Source organism: Neodiprion lecontei, chromosome 5 (genome assembly GCF_021901455.1).
Source record: "Neodiprion lecontei isolate iyNeoLeco1 chromosome 5, iyNeoLeco1.1, whole genome shotgun sequence".
Taxonomy (NCBI): Eukaryota; Metazoa; Arthropoda; class Insecta; order Hymenoptera; family Diprionidae; genus Neodiprion; species Neodiprion lecontei.
This window is the reverse complement of record NC_060264.1, coordinates 4,285,436-4,299,243: the sequence shown is the minus strand read 5'-3', so window position 1 is coordinate 4,299,243 and position 13,808 is coordinate 4,285,436. Positions and strand designations below refer to the sequence as shown.

Below are 13,808 nucleotides of genomic sequence, written 5' to 3'. Positions count from 1 at the left end.
GAAGATTTCGTTCTTTTATTGCGGTATCATTATTCAAAAAGTCACGATCGAATCGTAATTGTTCAAATTTGTCTCGCTCAATGGTAATCAAAAATGTCGAAAAATTCACAGGCTTTCTTTGCACGCAACGGAGTTTATCAAATACTTCGAATGCATGCTGAAATGTATGAAATATAAAATCTACGTATTTGCTGACATAGAAATGAATTTTAAACTTATCTCAAATCAGCGTAAGGCGCACGCGCAGGTCACGTGTCCCAAAAACTTACACCGTGATTGGCTGTTTCTAGCCTCGTTCGTCATGCTACCATTTTCTCATGGCTCCTCCGAAAGTTGAGCCCGGATCGTCGCATATTTATGTAATTTTTTTAAATATATATTATATATTTAAGGAAAGTGATTTATGCTGTTGATATTAATAAAGTGGAAAACGGTTGAATGGATCGTTGTTATAGGTTCAAACTAATTGCATAGAATTGGCTAGTTTGACGGAAAATATCATTTCTTTCCCCTATGAATTTAACCTAGCAATCGCGAACTTGATCCTCATCGTTCAAAACCTTGTAACACTTCATCTGATATTAAATTTGCACGCTTACTTTTTAGCTATAATTCCTTCAGTCATGCATATTTACTGAATATATTCTACGCTTGTTTCTACAGTTTACGTAACCTCGTCCACATCCGACGATCAGCTGGTAGCCTATCAGCTTTTTATAAACGGTGAAATTGACGGGAATCATCAGTCATCATGCCTACAAAAGATGTTAGGGAAATGACTATACTGGAGTATATCTATGCTCCGATTACGTTCAGCAATATCGCCGCTCGACGTGGCAAACGTGCAGTAAGACGATCAATTTTAATTTATAGGTTATTCTTTCCTCAGTTTGCACGTTGTATTGTTGTTACCTACCATGATTCACGTTTAAAATGAAAGTCCATTCATTTCTTCTCACCCTGTTTATTCACCTACTCTCTTTACTACCGATTTCACAACGATTCCATCATTCAACCATATGTAATTACAGTCGGAACTCTGTCGTTAGTCACATGTATCAAATTGTACGACTTTACCTCACGCCTGTTTACATATCTCACATATAGTACCAGTACTATGATACCCCGGATGGTCAGGATATTTGGAAGAAATTGTGGGTATCGGGGAAATGGAGTCTCGGTATAGGAGCATTCATAACTACGATTGATTTACGCATGTACTCGAACCCGAAAACTATCCTGGAAGGACTTAATCGAGCTGCGTACATCAACATACCTATTGTATCTGCGTTTACAACTTATACGGCGATAACCTATGCCGCTACAAGTCTTCGAAACAAAGATGACCCCATCAATAGCTTGATAGGAGGTAAGTAGAAAACGTATAATATCACAGTTTGTACGCCACCTCTTTATGTGGAAAGTTGTACAGAAAAAGTAAATGTTTACAATACTATTATAAGCAAAATCTCACTGTATTATAAAGCTTCCTTGACCAATTATTATAAAATCACATTACATGTCTTTCGTCATAAAATAGAAAATTTTATAAAATTGCACTTTTCTTACATCCCATGCAACTCATCTATCCTATGTCAAAGGTATGGCAGCCGGAAGTCTCTTGGGTTACATGTTTAAGGCTCCTATCTTTATATGGCCCCTTGCTGTAATGACCGGGGCATTTTGTTGCGTTAGAAAAGATGGATTCACTAAAGGATACGTTATGGGTGATCTTAATAACGTACAGCGAATTTACGGAAATCACAGAAGTCCTCATCATGACTCCAGTTTGTTTCCTGTTGGAGAGAAAGGTTGGACGACTGGGGCTTGATTAAAAAATCAAGCACATTTTCCAAAAATAGTGTTACCTTAATATGGTTGTACGTCATCATGCATTTGCTATTGTCGCATGAGAGGATGTATATAAAAAAACGTATAAATACAGTTATTCGGTTCAAATAGTTTACATTATTTATTGTACATACATATTAAAGAGGTGAAAGTTTCTATGCGTAAATTATTATTATTATTATTATTATTGATATTTAATTTAAATTATACGTTTATATACATATATGTCATGTTATGTCAAGGTTTCTCCTTTAGTTACCTGAAAAGGCAAAAAACGACTGTTAGATTGTAGTCTGATAATTTTCTGAAAAGTGTGTAGGTAGTAACTCATTTTCGAATTTAGTACATCATTCAGAATACTCATTGGAATTTTCAGCACACTTACAATGCCGTAACAAGTCTAATGAGTCATTCGTATTTGATTAACATACGAAAAAACAGTCGATAGTTCAATTCTGACATTAAAAAAATTATCATTCTAAGCTGTTCTTAAAGCTTATCCTGAGATATTTTCACTAGATGGTTTTATCTGAGGTAAAATTTTAATGTAATTTTCAATGGCATTTATAACACTGAGCTGATTTTGAGCTAGCATCTATAAATTGTAACTTACACATGCTTCAAGGTATTCTATGCGACGTTCTAATGTTGTTAGTTTTTCATTTAAAACAGCCAGTCGTGACCTGCATGACATATCTGTAAACAATGAAGATATTGAATAAAGCAGCTTCCGGATTGTAAATATCCTCACTCTCTACATTCGGTAACTTCAGAAATGATTTCTATCATGAGTTGGACAATGATTGATCCTTCGTGAGAAAAAGATACAACTCCGAAGGAGCAAAAATGTTTATAATTAGATATTGAAGTGTGACTGAAAATCATAATACTTAATCTAGGCTTGGATAATTGACACACGAGTGTTTAGTTTTTATTAACTGTAATAAACACTGAGCAGCGGAATGAAGTGAACATAACCTAAGGATAAAGTGAAAAGTTAATTCATACCGAATGAATTAAGGAAGTCGGTGATTTTTTTAATACTTCCAGTTATAACTTCGATGTATTCGCGATTTGCCCAATCCTGTTGGATTTGCTTCTGTATTGCCTCTCGGTGAATTGCAGCCATTATTTAGGGCTTTACACAAACCTCAGTTTCGCGTCTTACTCACTGTTGCTGTCAGGACCTAATCTGACCATCCCTTGAGCGATCGTAGGTTCGTAAAACCGGCGCAAGACTAAAGTGCGCATGAATTTCTGCTGATAATTTCACGTACGTCACAAGTGTCACAAGTGACACTTGAAACATGAATGAGGAAAAACTGCATGATTTCGGATATTAGCGAATGAAAATACCGGCTTCAATTATTTTATACAGTACCGTGATTTGTATAAAACATATACGCTCATGTGACAAATAGTATTTTCACAAGTATTTTTATTTTTCCCTGAGAGCGTATTTCTAGGTTAGGTTAAACTTCCCAACGCTGTTGCTGGATTGCAGTAAATGTGGAATTTTCATTTCCGTCAATAGCGTGATATATTGTGTGTCTACTGATTAAGAGCGTCGATGGTGAATCGTGTGCACAATTTGTAAACGATATCTATAAAATTTTTTAATAACGCACGACGTCTGATACACAGTTGATAAAATGTCATCTAAAGACAGCTGTCCGGATTCAAAATTGAAACAACAGACGTCGGCTGAAAAGAAAGGTAAGTTTTTCGACTCATAATATATACTTGTACACTGGTTGATCAATGAAAATTAATCCTTTCTTATAAAATAGCATAGATGTAATTAACGATGATTTATATTACAGGTATAAAAGAATTGGACATATCAGAAGCTGGATTATACGCATATGGAGCTATATGTGCGCTAACTTTGGCGGAGTTGTTCTCAGATCCCAGCGATCATGCCTACAATAATTTATGCATGAAAATGATCTGTCAGCATTTGAAAATGAATGAAAAAAACGAACCTGTAATGATGTATCTTAGCGAGGGAAAAAGCGAGCAGTCCCAGGAGCCTTATATTGCTTTGCTTATGGAAGAACCCAATTTAAAAGGCAAAACAATTTTAGTTGTACAGGATTTGGTATTACTGGCTGTGCGTAATGGTGAATAAATTTTTACTTTTCAATGCAATATTCATACATCAGCCATTACGTATTCAGTTACCCATTTATAAAAGATTGAAAAGTAATATACCACAAACTAAAATCTTTCATCCATACATTTAGTAAATGGAACAATTAACAGCAGAGTAATCAATTGTACACAAGTTCCTAACAATATTCTTACCAGGAGAAAAATTGGCAGGGGTTTTGGGTACAGACGAGATGAATTTTGAATCTGTGTTTCACATGCATAGAGTTGCTCAATCATATCTTGCGAGAAGGCAAAATAAAAACCGATTCACACAGATATTGTAAAATTGTAGGTATCATTTACACTCATTATGTTCACTTTCATCATAAATTTTAACATTTTTACAATATGATAAAATTTTTTCTACCATTCTGATGCGACCAGTTTATGAAAACCGATATTTCATATCACTTTTTTGTATTCTTACATTTTCTTCAGGGATTGTGTCAGGTAATAATCTTAAAAATATTACAAGCACTGATATACATATATATATTTATATGTGTGTAGTTAGTAGTAGATGATTTCACAAAATACAATATCAATGGATTCATTTGATGTACTTTTTCAATCCAGGTGAATATGATTCTAGACAAAGAGTACTTATCAGACGAGTATCCGAACTATTAAATGTCCCATTTGAATTAATTGAATTCTATGAGCATTCCCTGGTCAGATTGTTGAATGAGAGTCAAAGCGAACAAACAGAGTATGTACATAATATTTTGAATCATTGCTTAATGTACTTTTTGTTTTCTTTTACACACTTTTTGCCTCTGCGATAGTAATCCTTGTCATATAAAATTGGGTCTCATAATTATTTTTGATATTCAATACAGGGCAGAGCAACATGAGACTGAACGACGTGATAAAATACGTAGAATCAAGAGATACGCAGCGATTGGCTTAGCCACAATAGGAGGTGGAACATTGTTAGGTTTAACCGGAGGTTTAGCCGCACCATTTATCGGTGTTGGAGTAGGCACAATACTTGGAAGTGCGAGTGCAGCTGCACTGGGCAGTACGGCTGGTATTGCGATTATAGGTTCCTTGTTTGGAGTGGCTGGAGCTGGACTGACAGGTTTGACACTGAACTGTTTTTAATGATTGTTTGTAGAGGTTGTCAATGTTTCAATGATTTGATTATCACACAGGATATAAAATGAAGAAACGAGTTGGGGAAATTGAGGAGTTTGAATTCGAGCCCCTAACTCTGTCCGGTTATGGAACTGTGGATCAACAACTTCACATTGTCATTGCTATTACTGGTTGGCTGAACGACGATAAAGTCGATAATGTTGTCAGGCCTTGGCAATCTCTCTCTGTGTCTAGGGAGCAGTATGCTCTTAGATACGAAACAAAGTATTTAATTGAAATGGGTCAAGCATTTGAGTACATACTGAGCATGGCTGTTTCTGTGGCCACCCAAGAAGCTTTAAAATACACAATTCTCTCTAGTGAGTACTGTAAAAAAAAGAAATGTACAGGTTGCAGCAATTGGATCATCGTCTCACTTTTCAGGTCTCATAAGTGCTGTGGCCTGGCCTGCTACACTTTTATCAATAGCGTCTGTGATAGATAATCCGTGGTCTGTGTGTTGCCGGCGAAGTTCAGAAGCTGGTAAACAATTAGCTTATGTTCTGCTCACTAGGCAGCATGGAAAGAGACCAGTCACACTAGTCGGCTTCAGTTTGGGGGCTCGAGTCATATATTACTGTTTGAGAGAAATGGCTGAAATTGGTGGTGGTAAAGGAATCGTACAGGATGCGATATTACTCGGAGCACCAGTTACAAATAACAAAACGGAATGGGAAAAATGTTCTACAGTAGTAGCAGGCAGATTTGTTAATGGATATTGCAGGTATTGTACTGTTAAAATTTATTTGTATATTTGAATAATGGATTCATATCCGATAAAAATGTAGTCAAAGTGCTCGTTGAAAATTCAATGATTTTTTTTTCATTTTGTAGTAGTGACTGGCTGTTGCGGTTTTTATATCGCACGTTATCCATGAATTCTGGGGTGGCAGGATTGTTTCCTATCAATTGCAAGAAAGTAATAAATGTAGACTTGAGCTCTATAGTGGCAGGCCATAGTGAATATCCTGAAAAATTACCAGAACTATTAAATTTTGTTGGCCTAAATACAAAGACAAGTCAGGTTCTCGATACTGAAAATGGAATGAAAAAGTCCAATTCTGAAATACCGTGCCCAGAAAAGGTTTGTATGGAAAAGATGACAACTTGCTTTGAAATCTTATCACAGATGTGTCAAGCCTCATTGACCAATGTAATCCCTTTTTTCAGCACGTGAGTAATCTAAAATTGTCCAAATCTGATATGTGCCTACCTTCCAAGAAATGCCTGACTGAAGAGAAGAATACGATGCCGTCCAATTAGTAGTTCTCCGAAAGATTTTAAAAATCTTTAATAATCAATTATGCCTTTGATATAAGTATTAATTACAAGTCTAAAAATGGCCGTACTAATAAAATATTGGGTAATCAAAGAAAACTAATCCAAGTGATAATATATCAAATCAATTTATTCAAATACATACGATATATATCCATGTACAACAAATCATAACGACGCAAGTCCATAAAATATGAAAGACAAATTACGTTTTTTTAAATATTTTTTTCTTTGTCTTTATCGCTTTTTAAAAAAAGGTCCAACTATGTGTAATGTAATGTATGTTTTGGCTGTCTTTTAGAACACAGAGATTTATATAAAACTTATATATTTAAGAAAGTCTATTTATCACCTTTTATACAAAAGGATTATTCACGAAAATTTCCTAATTATATCACGTAATTAGAATATTTAAAAATCGTGCAAGAGTTAGTTACGCGCACAAACGTCAACTTGTACAAAATAGCATTTTTATCCTATCCAATACCATTGAGTCTGAAGAGATATCTCTAACGTTAATTATTTTTACAGTCACTATTTGACAAAAACTCTTTGATTAATTATTGTTTGTAAATATTACGTGATAGCTATTTTGAAAATTTTACATTAATTTGTGAACCAAAGATAATGTGGTTGAGAAATGTACCATATTGTTCCGAATATAAGTCGAGGTTTTTTCTCATCAACAGCGCCCACCAAAATCATCCTCGTCGTATATGCAACCCGTCTTATATGTGGGTAACTAAGAAAAATATCCTGAAATACTGTTTTAGAACTGGGGGTTGTCTTATATGCGGGGTTGACTTATACTCTGAACAATACTTCAGTATCATTATTTTTCTTATCGTTAAATGCACTATTGATGCCTGTATACTGTATGTATGTAACTTGTATAAGCTATGCTTGAAGAAATGAAACAATTAAAGATGATATTTTATGAAATATGTATTGCTGAATACTGCTTTTGGCTAACATGCAGCATAAAAGAGACTCGAACAGTGATCTTATAATTATACAAGATTCTTCCCAGAGCTTTGAGTGAAATCAATGAAATCCGATAGATACTGAATGAAAATGTAGGATACAAAAAAAAGAACTAACTAGGTTTACATTAAAACTGAGATAAAATTAAAACCTGATAAAAATAACTAAGATTTAACATGGCAAAAAAAGTTTGAAAAACAATATTCGTAACCCATTGCTGGATTATAGTTTATATTCCATAATGGTAGTCAATTATTGCGTATTTGTTCAGATGAAAACTCAAACATTACTACCATACTTAAAGTACACAGATAATATTTAGAGGGACTTCTGGTTTTTCAATATTTGTGTTTCTATAATTTGTATCATTTAGATAAAAATTTGCAATGTCACATATAATTGAAAAAATGACGAATAAAATCTATAAAAATTTCAACAGGGTAGGAAAACCTTGTAGTACACGAATTTTTGATGTCTTCAATGCCGAATCAAATAACATGAATTGAAAAATGCAAGAGATTGAATCTGGCAACTTCATTCAGCTTATTCATCTTTACAAACTTCTCTGTAGATTAACTTCTAGATTGTCTAATTAATACGATGAGTTTAAAAAAATAAGTATTCTTACACATTGAAAGTAGAATAACATAAATTTATAAAACTAGATATTTAACATGTCGCATATGAGTTAATAATTTTTCTAATAATATTCGTTAGAAACATATTGACTTTTTAGATGAATATACTAAGTACAATCAATAGCTTACGATATGAAAATTTTTCTACTCTCTACTTCTACTCTACTGTTACTTCTTTTGTTGTTTTCTTCTTTATAGAAAGTTGTTTAAAAATGAGAAAAAACCAAACAAACCTATTGGGAGGTTTGATATACTTGTTCGAATTAGTTGTTTTCATATGTTACAACATATTTTGGGTAGCGACCTGCATCGTAATTAGTATAACCCACAAGGCCTTGCATAACTATAATTTTGTTGTATGATGCAGAGTAAGATTCTGCAGTGGATACAGAAGAAAAAAACATGTCATAGCTATAATTCAGCCTCCGATAATCACAATTGAAACGCAGTGCTACTTCCAGCTTCTCTGGACTCTTCAGTGGCATAAAGTAGATTTTCTAAAATGATAAAGAAGTTGACAGATTAGAGCAAATAACGGAAGGAACGGTATGGATAGAAGACCTTACTCAATAGTAATATTAAATATATCAATAGTAGATTTGGTACCGAGGTGGCAAAGTACGTTTTTTTTTTTTACCGAGTATAAACTTGCAATATGAGCCATAGGCGAGTACATACACCAGCCAAAAAGGAAGATAGCAAATTCGAAAGCAAAACGACTGCCCTCATTATGCACATAATACTTTATGTAGCAAATGTGGTGTACAAGGTTTTTAGTACAGTGGAGTTAAAAAAAACATTTTTAAGTACTAGGATGTAATAGTGCACTTTCATGTACTCTAATGCTGTTTTTTGTACTGTCGCTAAAATGATTACTTCAAATACCAAACGCAGGTAAAAAAAGATGCGTAAACCTAACTGTATTACATAGAATATTTTGTCAGACTTTATCACAGATTACACTTCATTAGATGAATAGAGTTGTCACATGTACATACATAGAAATGTGATACATATCGGATGCTCTACGCACATAGAAGTTTTTAGCAAGGTTTATAAATAAGTACACACTACATAGACGTGTGTGCGGATTACTACTTTTGTATGTATGCTAGCGAGAGTATATACAACCAAAAATTTGACAAAGAAGAATAATATACCTAATGTGATTTAATTGTGTAAATTAGATGTTTGATGTAAAAGTTTGTCGAGTGAAAACGTTTAATCTGTAAACATAACGTGTATGAAAATTACGATACTTAAGCATCTTACCTCTGAAGGATTATTCATTTGCAGTCTATAAAGTAGATATTTTCCGTACTGGTACGGATTTTGTACGCGTTCGATTTTTACAACAAGATAATTGTCGAAATAATTTTCGACTTTTATGTATTCGTTGATGTCGCGTGAGGAATATTTTGAAAGCTTTACCAGACAGTATGGCTTATTGTTATACGTGTTCGCAGCCCACTCACTGGGCAAAGGCACCGCTTCCAACATTTTATTTCTATATTATGATCTTCAGTGTCGTTGAAACGACCGCTAAACGGCTGGAAGAAGCGACTAAGGACACGTACGAACAAAAATTCCAAATTGCAAAGCACGCCAATTCGTACATCGGATTGTTCTCCACCATCTGAGAGCCTACTCACAACAACTGACCGCACTTGATTACACAGGTTCCCTAGCGGCAGAGAGCGGGGATTCACTGATGTAGTAAAACACTGTTTTTGTTGGAATTCCACGCATGCGCAGCGCCGTATTCCGACTATCCGCTGTCGCCGCTCACTGTCGCGTCATTCTGATTCGCGTTCAGTTGTTCACCAGACGCGGTTCGCGACGAATCGCCGTGCGCGATCGTCCTAAAGGCTGGTCAACAATAAGCGCATACGCGTCGCAGTGTAACACTTGTAACACCGTGAACATAATCATGAATACACCTATATGTTTCCATGCATTGTGTTTCGAAGTGTATGTGTAGTGCATACAAGCCTATGACAAGCAACGCTTGCACTAACCGAGGCTCGGACTTAAGAGGAGCTATACACGATTGCGATGTGGAGTTAGATATCTTTGAATATCCGAGTCCACGGATCAAGAACGAAAAATATGGAATAACGGCTATGTTCTACATGCAAACTGAACAAAAACACATCGATACATTTTCATTTTACGTAACAATAAAGATATTGCACGAGAAATACGAAACTGTGATCGGGATATCTTTTCTTTCGTGCAATTTCTCAATTTTTGCATTTTTTGCATAAAAGGAACTACGTATCTATGGCACGCGAATTCAGTATTTACAATCTTAGAGCATTAATAATCATATTGGTCCATGCTTGTATGTAATAACGCTTTTGGGATTAGTTGATTTTTCGGTAAAGTACTACTTAAACTTTAAGTAGTGAGTCAATTAGAATGTCAACGGCTCTTTCTATTTAGTTACTGTTGCTATTGGTTAAATATTATGTCCTGGAGTGCGCGCGAAAAATTGAAAGTGTCGTGAGTGAAGTTATTTGTGTAAAAAGATCTCACGGAAAATGACGTAGTCAGGGTTTAATTTGAACAAATTGAAGAATTCGAGGTGAGTTATAAGATGAGATGAGTGTTAAATTATGCCAAAGTGACACTTGAATGCAAAAATCCACATATGGTTCGTGCTTAGAAAATTGAGTCTCCACACATCATTCATCATAATGGTGAGTCCATAAATTCATTAATTACAAATAACCATTATTTAAAAAAAAATCAGTTCTGTCGGCATGTCAGTTGCCATGCGGGTATTGCAGGATGCATCTCGGTAATGATTGGTAATTATTTTCAATCATCGGTAACTCTGTCATTAATTTTTCTGACGTACGGAGCTTACAAGTCTAATCTGCTAATATTGTCTAATATTATCTGTGAAATACGGGTACATATTAGTTCAGTGATTGGTAATTATAAATAGATCACTCAAAGATAAAAATTGATTATATTGAATGAAAATATTATATATTTGTCTGCCAAACTGCTTTATTTTTCACACTTGTAACTATTAGAACTATTATGCGACGCGCAATGATAATCAGTTGTGCTTATAACATATGTAATGCGCGTACAATACAGTAAATATTATGCGTCATATTGATACGAATCTTCTCCAGAATTCTCCAGCTCCTCGTCGTATGAGTATTCTGAAATTACGTCAATCTCGCTGTTTCTAAACTCTTCTACTTCGCCTTTTGGCGCATCTGTCAATTGCTTTGGCAATATCAACGTTCCTTCCCTAGCAGCTCCGCGTTGTTTTTTATGCCTAGACCTTTCCTTGTTCAAACGATGCCGTCGCAATGCTGCCTGCATGTCAAACCTTCTGGGTCTGAAATTATTGTCATTTTTATAAATATTATCACGTTCACAGTAATATTCTTTATCACACTCACATCGTATCCTTGAAAACTTTCTCCTGAAGCAACACTATGTCGTGCCTGACATCCGCCAAAAGTAGCAGTAAAAAATCGAAACTTCCCGGCGAGCCTCTGGGCCCTCTTGGTCCTCGCTCACCAGACTCACCCTTGGCTCCGGTTTTACCTGGTGCACCGATGGGCCCCTATTTTCATTAATATTTGACTATCAGGAATGCAAATTTAGATTCATCGGGGTTGTAGACATGATCCACTAACGACAAGCATATCTTCAGGCTTTAATGAACTGAAACTAGAAGTATTTCATTCTACTAACTACAGGTCCGCGCTGGCATTTGCAATAGCCGTTGCTGGTAGGTGCAAAAGAATCAAAAATTGAGTAGGCCTGTTCATTCCCCAAATTTTCAAACGACCGATAACTGTCCGTGTTATGGTGAGGGCCGTTCGCATCAATCCCTGGAAAACCGCGTGATCCAGGGGGGCCAGGAGGTCCTGGTGGACCCATTGGGCCTGGAGGACCGGAGGCATAACTCGATAATCTTATCGCTGTGCTAAGGGCGACGACTTTGTCTTGTAGCTTTCGAACCTGGAATAAAATCATATTCAGTCTAGATCGCTAGTAAATTCTTACCGATGTGAGGTCTCCGGGATCTTATCGATATAAATTTGCATATTTATTCTCTTGCCTTATCGTGCAGCCGCAAAACTGTGTCGCAGTTGGCGTAACATCTCGATGCAGCTGCTACTGTAGCTCCTTCTGACACCTTAATTTCTTCGCAAGTCCTGTTATCTCCTCTGAGAACAAATCCTTCTTTACAACGACATGAAAAGCCACCGGCATTGTTGATGCAAATTTGTTCACAGTCCGCTTTTCCCTCCACACATTCGTCGACATCCAGGCATACTGGTTTTAATCCTTGTTTTTGACGTTCTGGACTAAATCTATCCAGAAAGAAATGATAAGGAATATAAGTGATGATGACAATTATTTTTACTTTGTCAAGCTTCTATGTATTTATATGGTGTTTGATTTGTTTTGTTATTACTTGTAACCGTCCCAACAGGTGCAGATCACTCGCTGCATCAAAACGCTGCATTGTTGTTCGCATAAATTGAGGCTGCACGGATCTGTACCTTTTGGTATGCATTGACCATTCAGTAATGTGTATTCCGGACAGCAATGGACTCTTGAGCAATCCGTCCAGTCGTTATTAACGCCCCGGCATTTATATCTGGTTTTAATTACGTTTGTTGATGGACATTCGAGAGTTTCTGATACTGATGCTGGTAGAGCTTCATAAAGCGCGTCTAAGTAGTATCCTTCTTCTGAGATAACGTTTCTATTATCTACATACTCCTGCCGACTACTTGCAGCTGTCATCAAAATGTTGAATCTGTTCCAGAAACTCAGTCATGAACCATTTCGAATACAAGCATGAGCACAAAATATAAAAAATAATAATACATTGAAAAGTGTATCATGTACGTACGTGATAAGAAAGCTTGTCCTCATTTTTTCATAAATCTTTGTCTAGATGGCATGATAATTATATTCTAAAATTCACCTGCAGCGATTCCAAAATGTAGACAAAAATAAGAACTCTCAACGATTCGGATTTTCCATCTATCATAAGAATGAATGCGAGAAATTTTGAAGCGTCTACAGTATTCTGTAATTATAGTTAAAGTGCTATTTTTCGTCTAAAGAATTTCAATCTCTTCACAGGGAATCACCTCGATCTCATTACACCGGTAGACTGAGACTGTTCAGGGATATCGTATGCTGAACGAGTCGCTTCTCAACTGTCTTACGTAAACTACTTAGAACAGATATACTCATACAGGTTATATTCACTTCTCAATACACTCAACTGCGAGGAACAATGTACCCTTTGTATTAACAAGCTAGCACATTATGCTTAAGTGGAATTGACTTGAAGACGACGGGTGTCATGTTTATTTCAAAGCTCCCTGAGTTTGAAGATCACCAATAACTCGTATTAAAAATATATTTTTATTAAAAAATTGATACATACGTTACTTCTAACTATTATAAAATACGTTATAATCGTATAGAAATTGAGTTTTATCAGTTATTTTTTAAATCATTTTATCGTTGTCGTAAGTAAATTGAACATAACGTGTTATAGTTACTTTAATTTTATTTAACGAGACTGCTTGGAAGTAAACGTCGTCGGATGTTTCAGTCACGAAATTGTACGCCAGGAGAAGCTACGACTAAAATAGTTCTCCGGTTTGTTTTTTTTCTCATTTTTCTTTCCCTTCTCTGCTACCATAAACGCAGTCGTAAAACGAATAGGCAGTTTAGAATCTCCGTCGCGTCTTGTGCGTACAAATG

The 13,808-nt window shown here is 35.6% G+C and overlaps 4 protein-coding genes and 1 long non-coding RNA gene across 8 annotated transcripts; 2 read left to right on the top strand and 3 right to left on the bottom strand.

The window, feature by feature from the left end:
- Positions 1-318: 318 nt before the first annotated feature.
- Positions 319-2,017, top strand: LOC107227299. Of its 2 annotated transcripts, none has more exons than XM_015668405.2 (4): positions 319-359; positions 664-847; positions 1,108-1,369; positions 1,602-2,017. In XM_015668405.2, exons 2-4 carry the CDS (start codon positions 752-754, stop codon positions 1,829-1,831), a joined length of 588 nt encoding a protein of 195 aa, XP_015523891.1. In that variant the 5' UTR covers positions 319-359; positions 664-751; the 3' UTR covers positions 1,832-2,017. The 2 variants fall into 2 exon arrangements, with proteins under 2 accessions (XP_015523891.1, XP_015523892.1); XM_015668406.2 differs by lacking the exon at positions 319-359 and adding an exon at positions 413-563.
- Positions 2,014-3,117, bottom strand: LOC107227319 (probable protein BRICK1-B). The gene is made up of 3 exons (XM_015668428.2): positions 2,860-3,117; positions 2,465-2,547; positions 2,014-2,110 (listed from the first exon to the last, which is right to left on the bottom strand). The coding sequence occupies exons 1-3, from the start codon at positions 2,978-2,980 to the stop codon at positions 2,084-2,086; spliced, it is 231 nt and encodes a 76-aa protein (XP_015523914.1). The 5' UTR covers positions 2,981-3,117; the 3' UTR covers positions 2,014-2,083.
- Positions 3,118-8,005, top strand: LOC107227318 (transmembrane and coiled-coil domain-containing protein 4). Of its 2 annotated transcripts, XM_046741209.1 has the most exons (9): positions 3,118-3,567; positions 3,675-3,974; positions 4,444-4,455; positions 4,582-4,714; positions 4,845-5,086; positions 5,160-5,462; positions 5,527-5,866; positions 5,977-6,226; positions 6,313-8,005. In XM_046741209.1, the coding sequence occupies exons 1-9, from the start codon at positions 3,504-3,506 to the stop codon at positions 6,403-6,405; spliced, it is 1,737 nt and encodes a 578-aa protein (XP_046597165.1). In that variant the 5' UTR covers positions 3,118-3,503; the 3' UTR covers positions 6,406-8,005. The 2 variants fall into 2 exon arrangements, with proteins under 2 accessions (XP_046597165.1, XP_015523913.1); XM_015668427.2 differs by lacking the exon at positions 4,444-4,455 and having other exon boundaries at positions 3,119-3,567.
- LOC107227305 lies at positions 7,102-9,724 on the bottom strand. The gene is made up of 2 exons (XR_006904622.1): positions 9,315-9,724; positions 7,102-8,539 (listed from the first exon to the last, which is right to left on the bottom strand). It is a non-coding gene; the product is annotated as an uncharacterized LOC107227305 (long non-coding RNA).
- Positions 9,725-11,042: 1,318 nt separating this feature from the next.
- On the bottom strand, positions 11,043-13,662 carry LOC107227304 (collagen and calcium-binding EGF domain-containing protein 1). 2 transcript variants are annotated; one of them, XM_046741796.1, is made up of 6 exons: positions 13,604-13,662; positions 12,496-12,843; positions 12,136-12,391; positions 11,766-12,035; positions 11,468-11,634; positions 11,043-11,403 (listed from the first exon to the last, which is right to left on the bottom strand). In XM_046741796.1, exons 2-6 carry the CDS (start codon positions 12,828-12,830, stop codon positions 11,160-11,162), a joined length of 1,272 nt encoding a protein of 423 aa, XP_046597752.1. In that variant the 5' UTR covers positions 12,831-12,843; positions 13,604-13,662; the 3' UTR covers positions 11,043-11,159. The 2 variants fall into 2 exon arrangements, with proteins under 2 accessions (XP_046597752.1, XP_015523898.2); XM_015668412.2 differs by lacking the exon at positions 13,604-13,662 and adding an exon at positions 12,940-13,241.
- Positions 13,663-13,808: the final 146 nt, after the last annotated feature.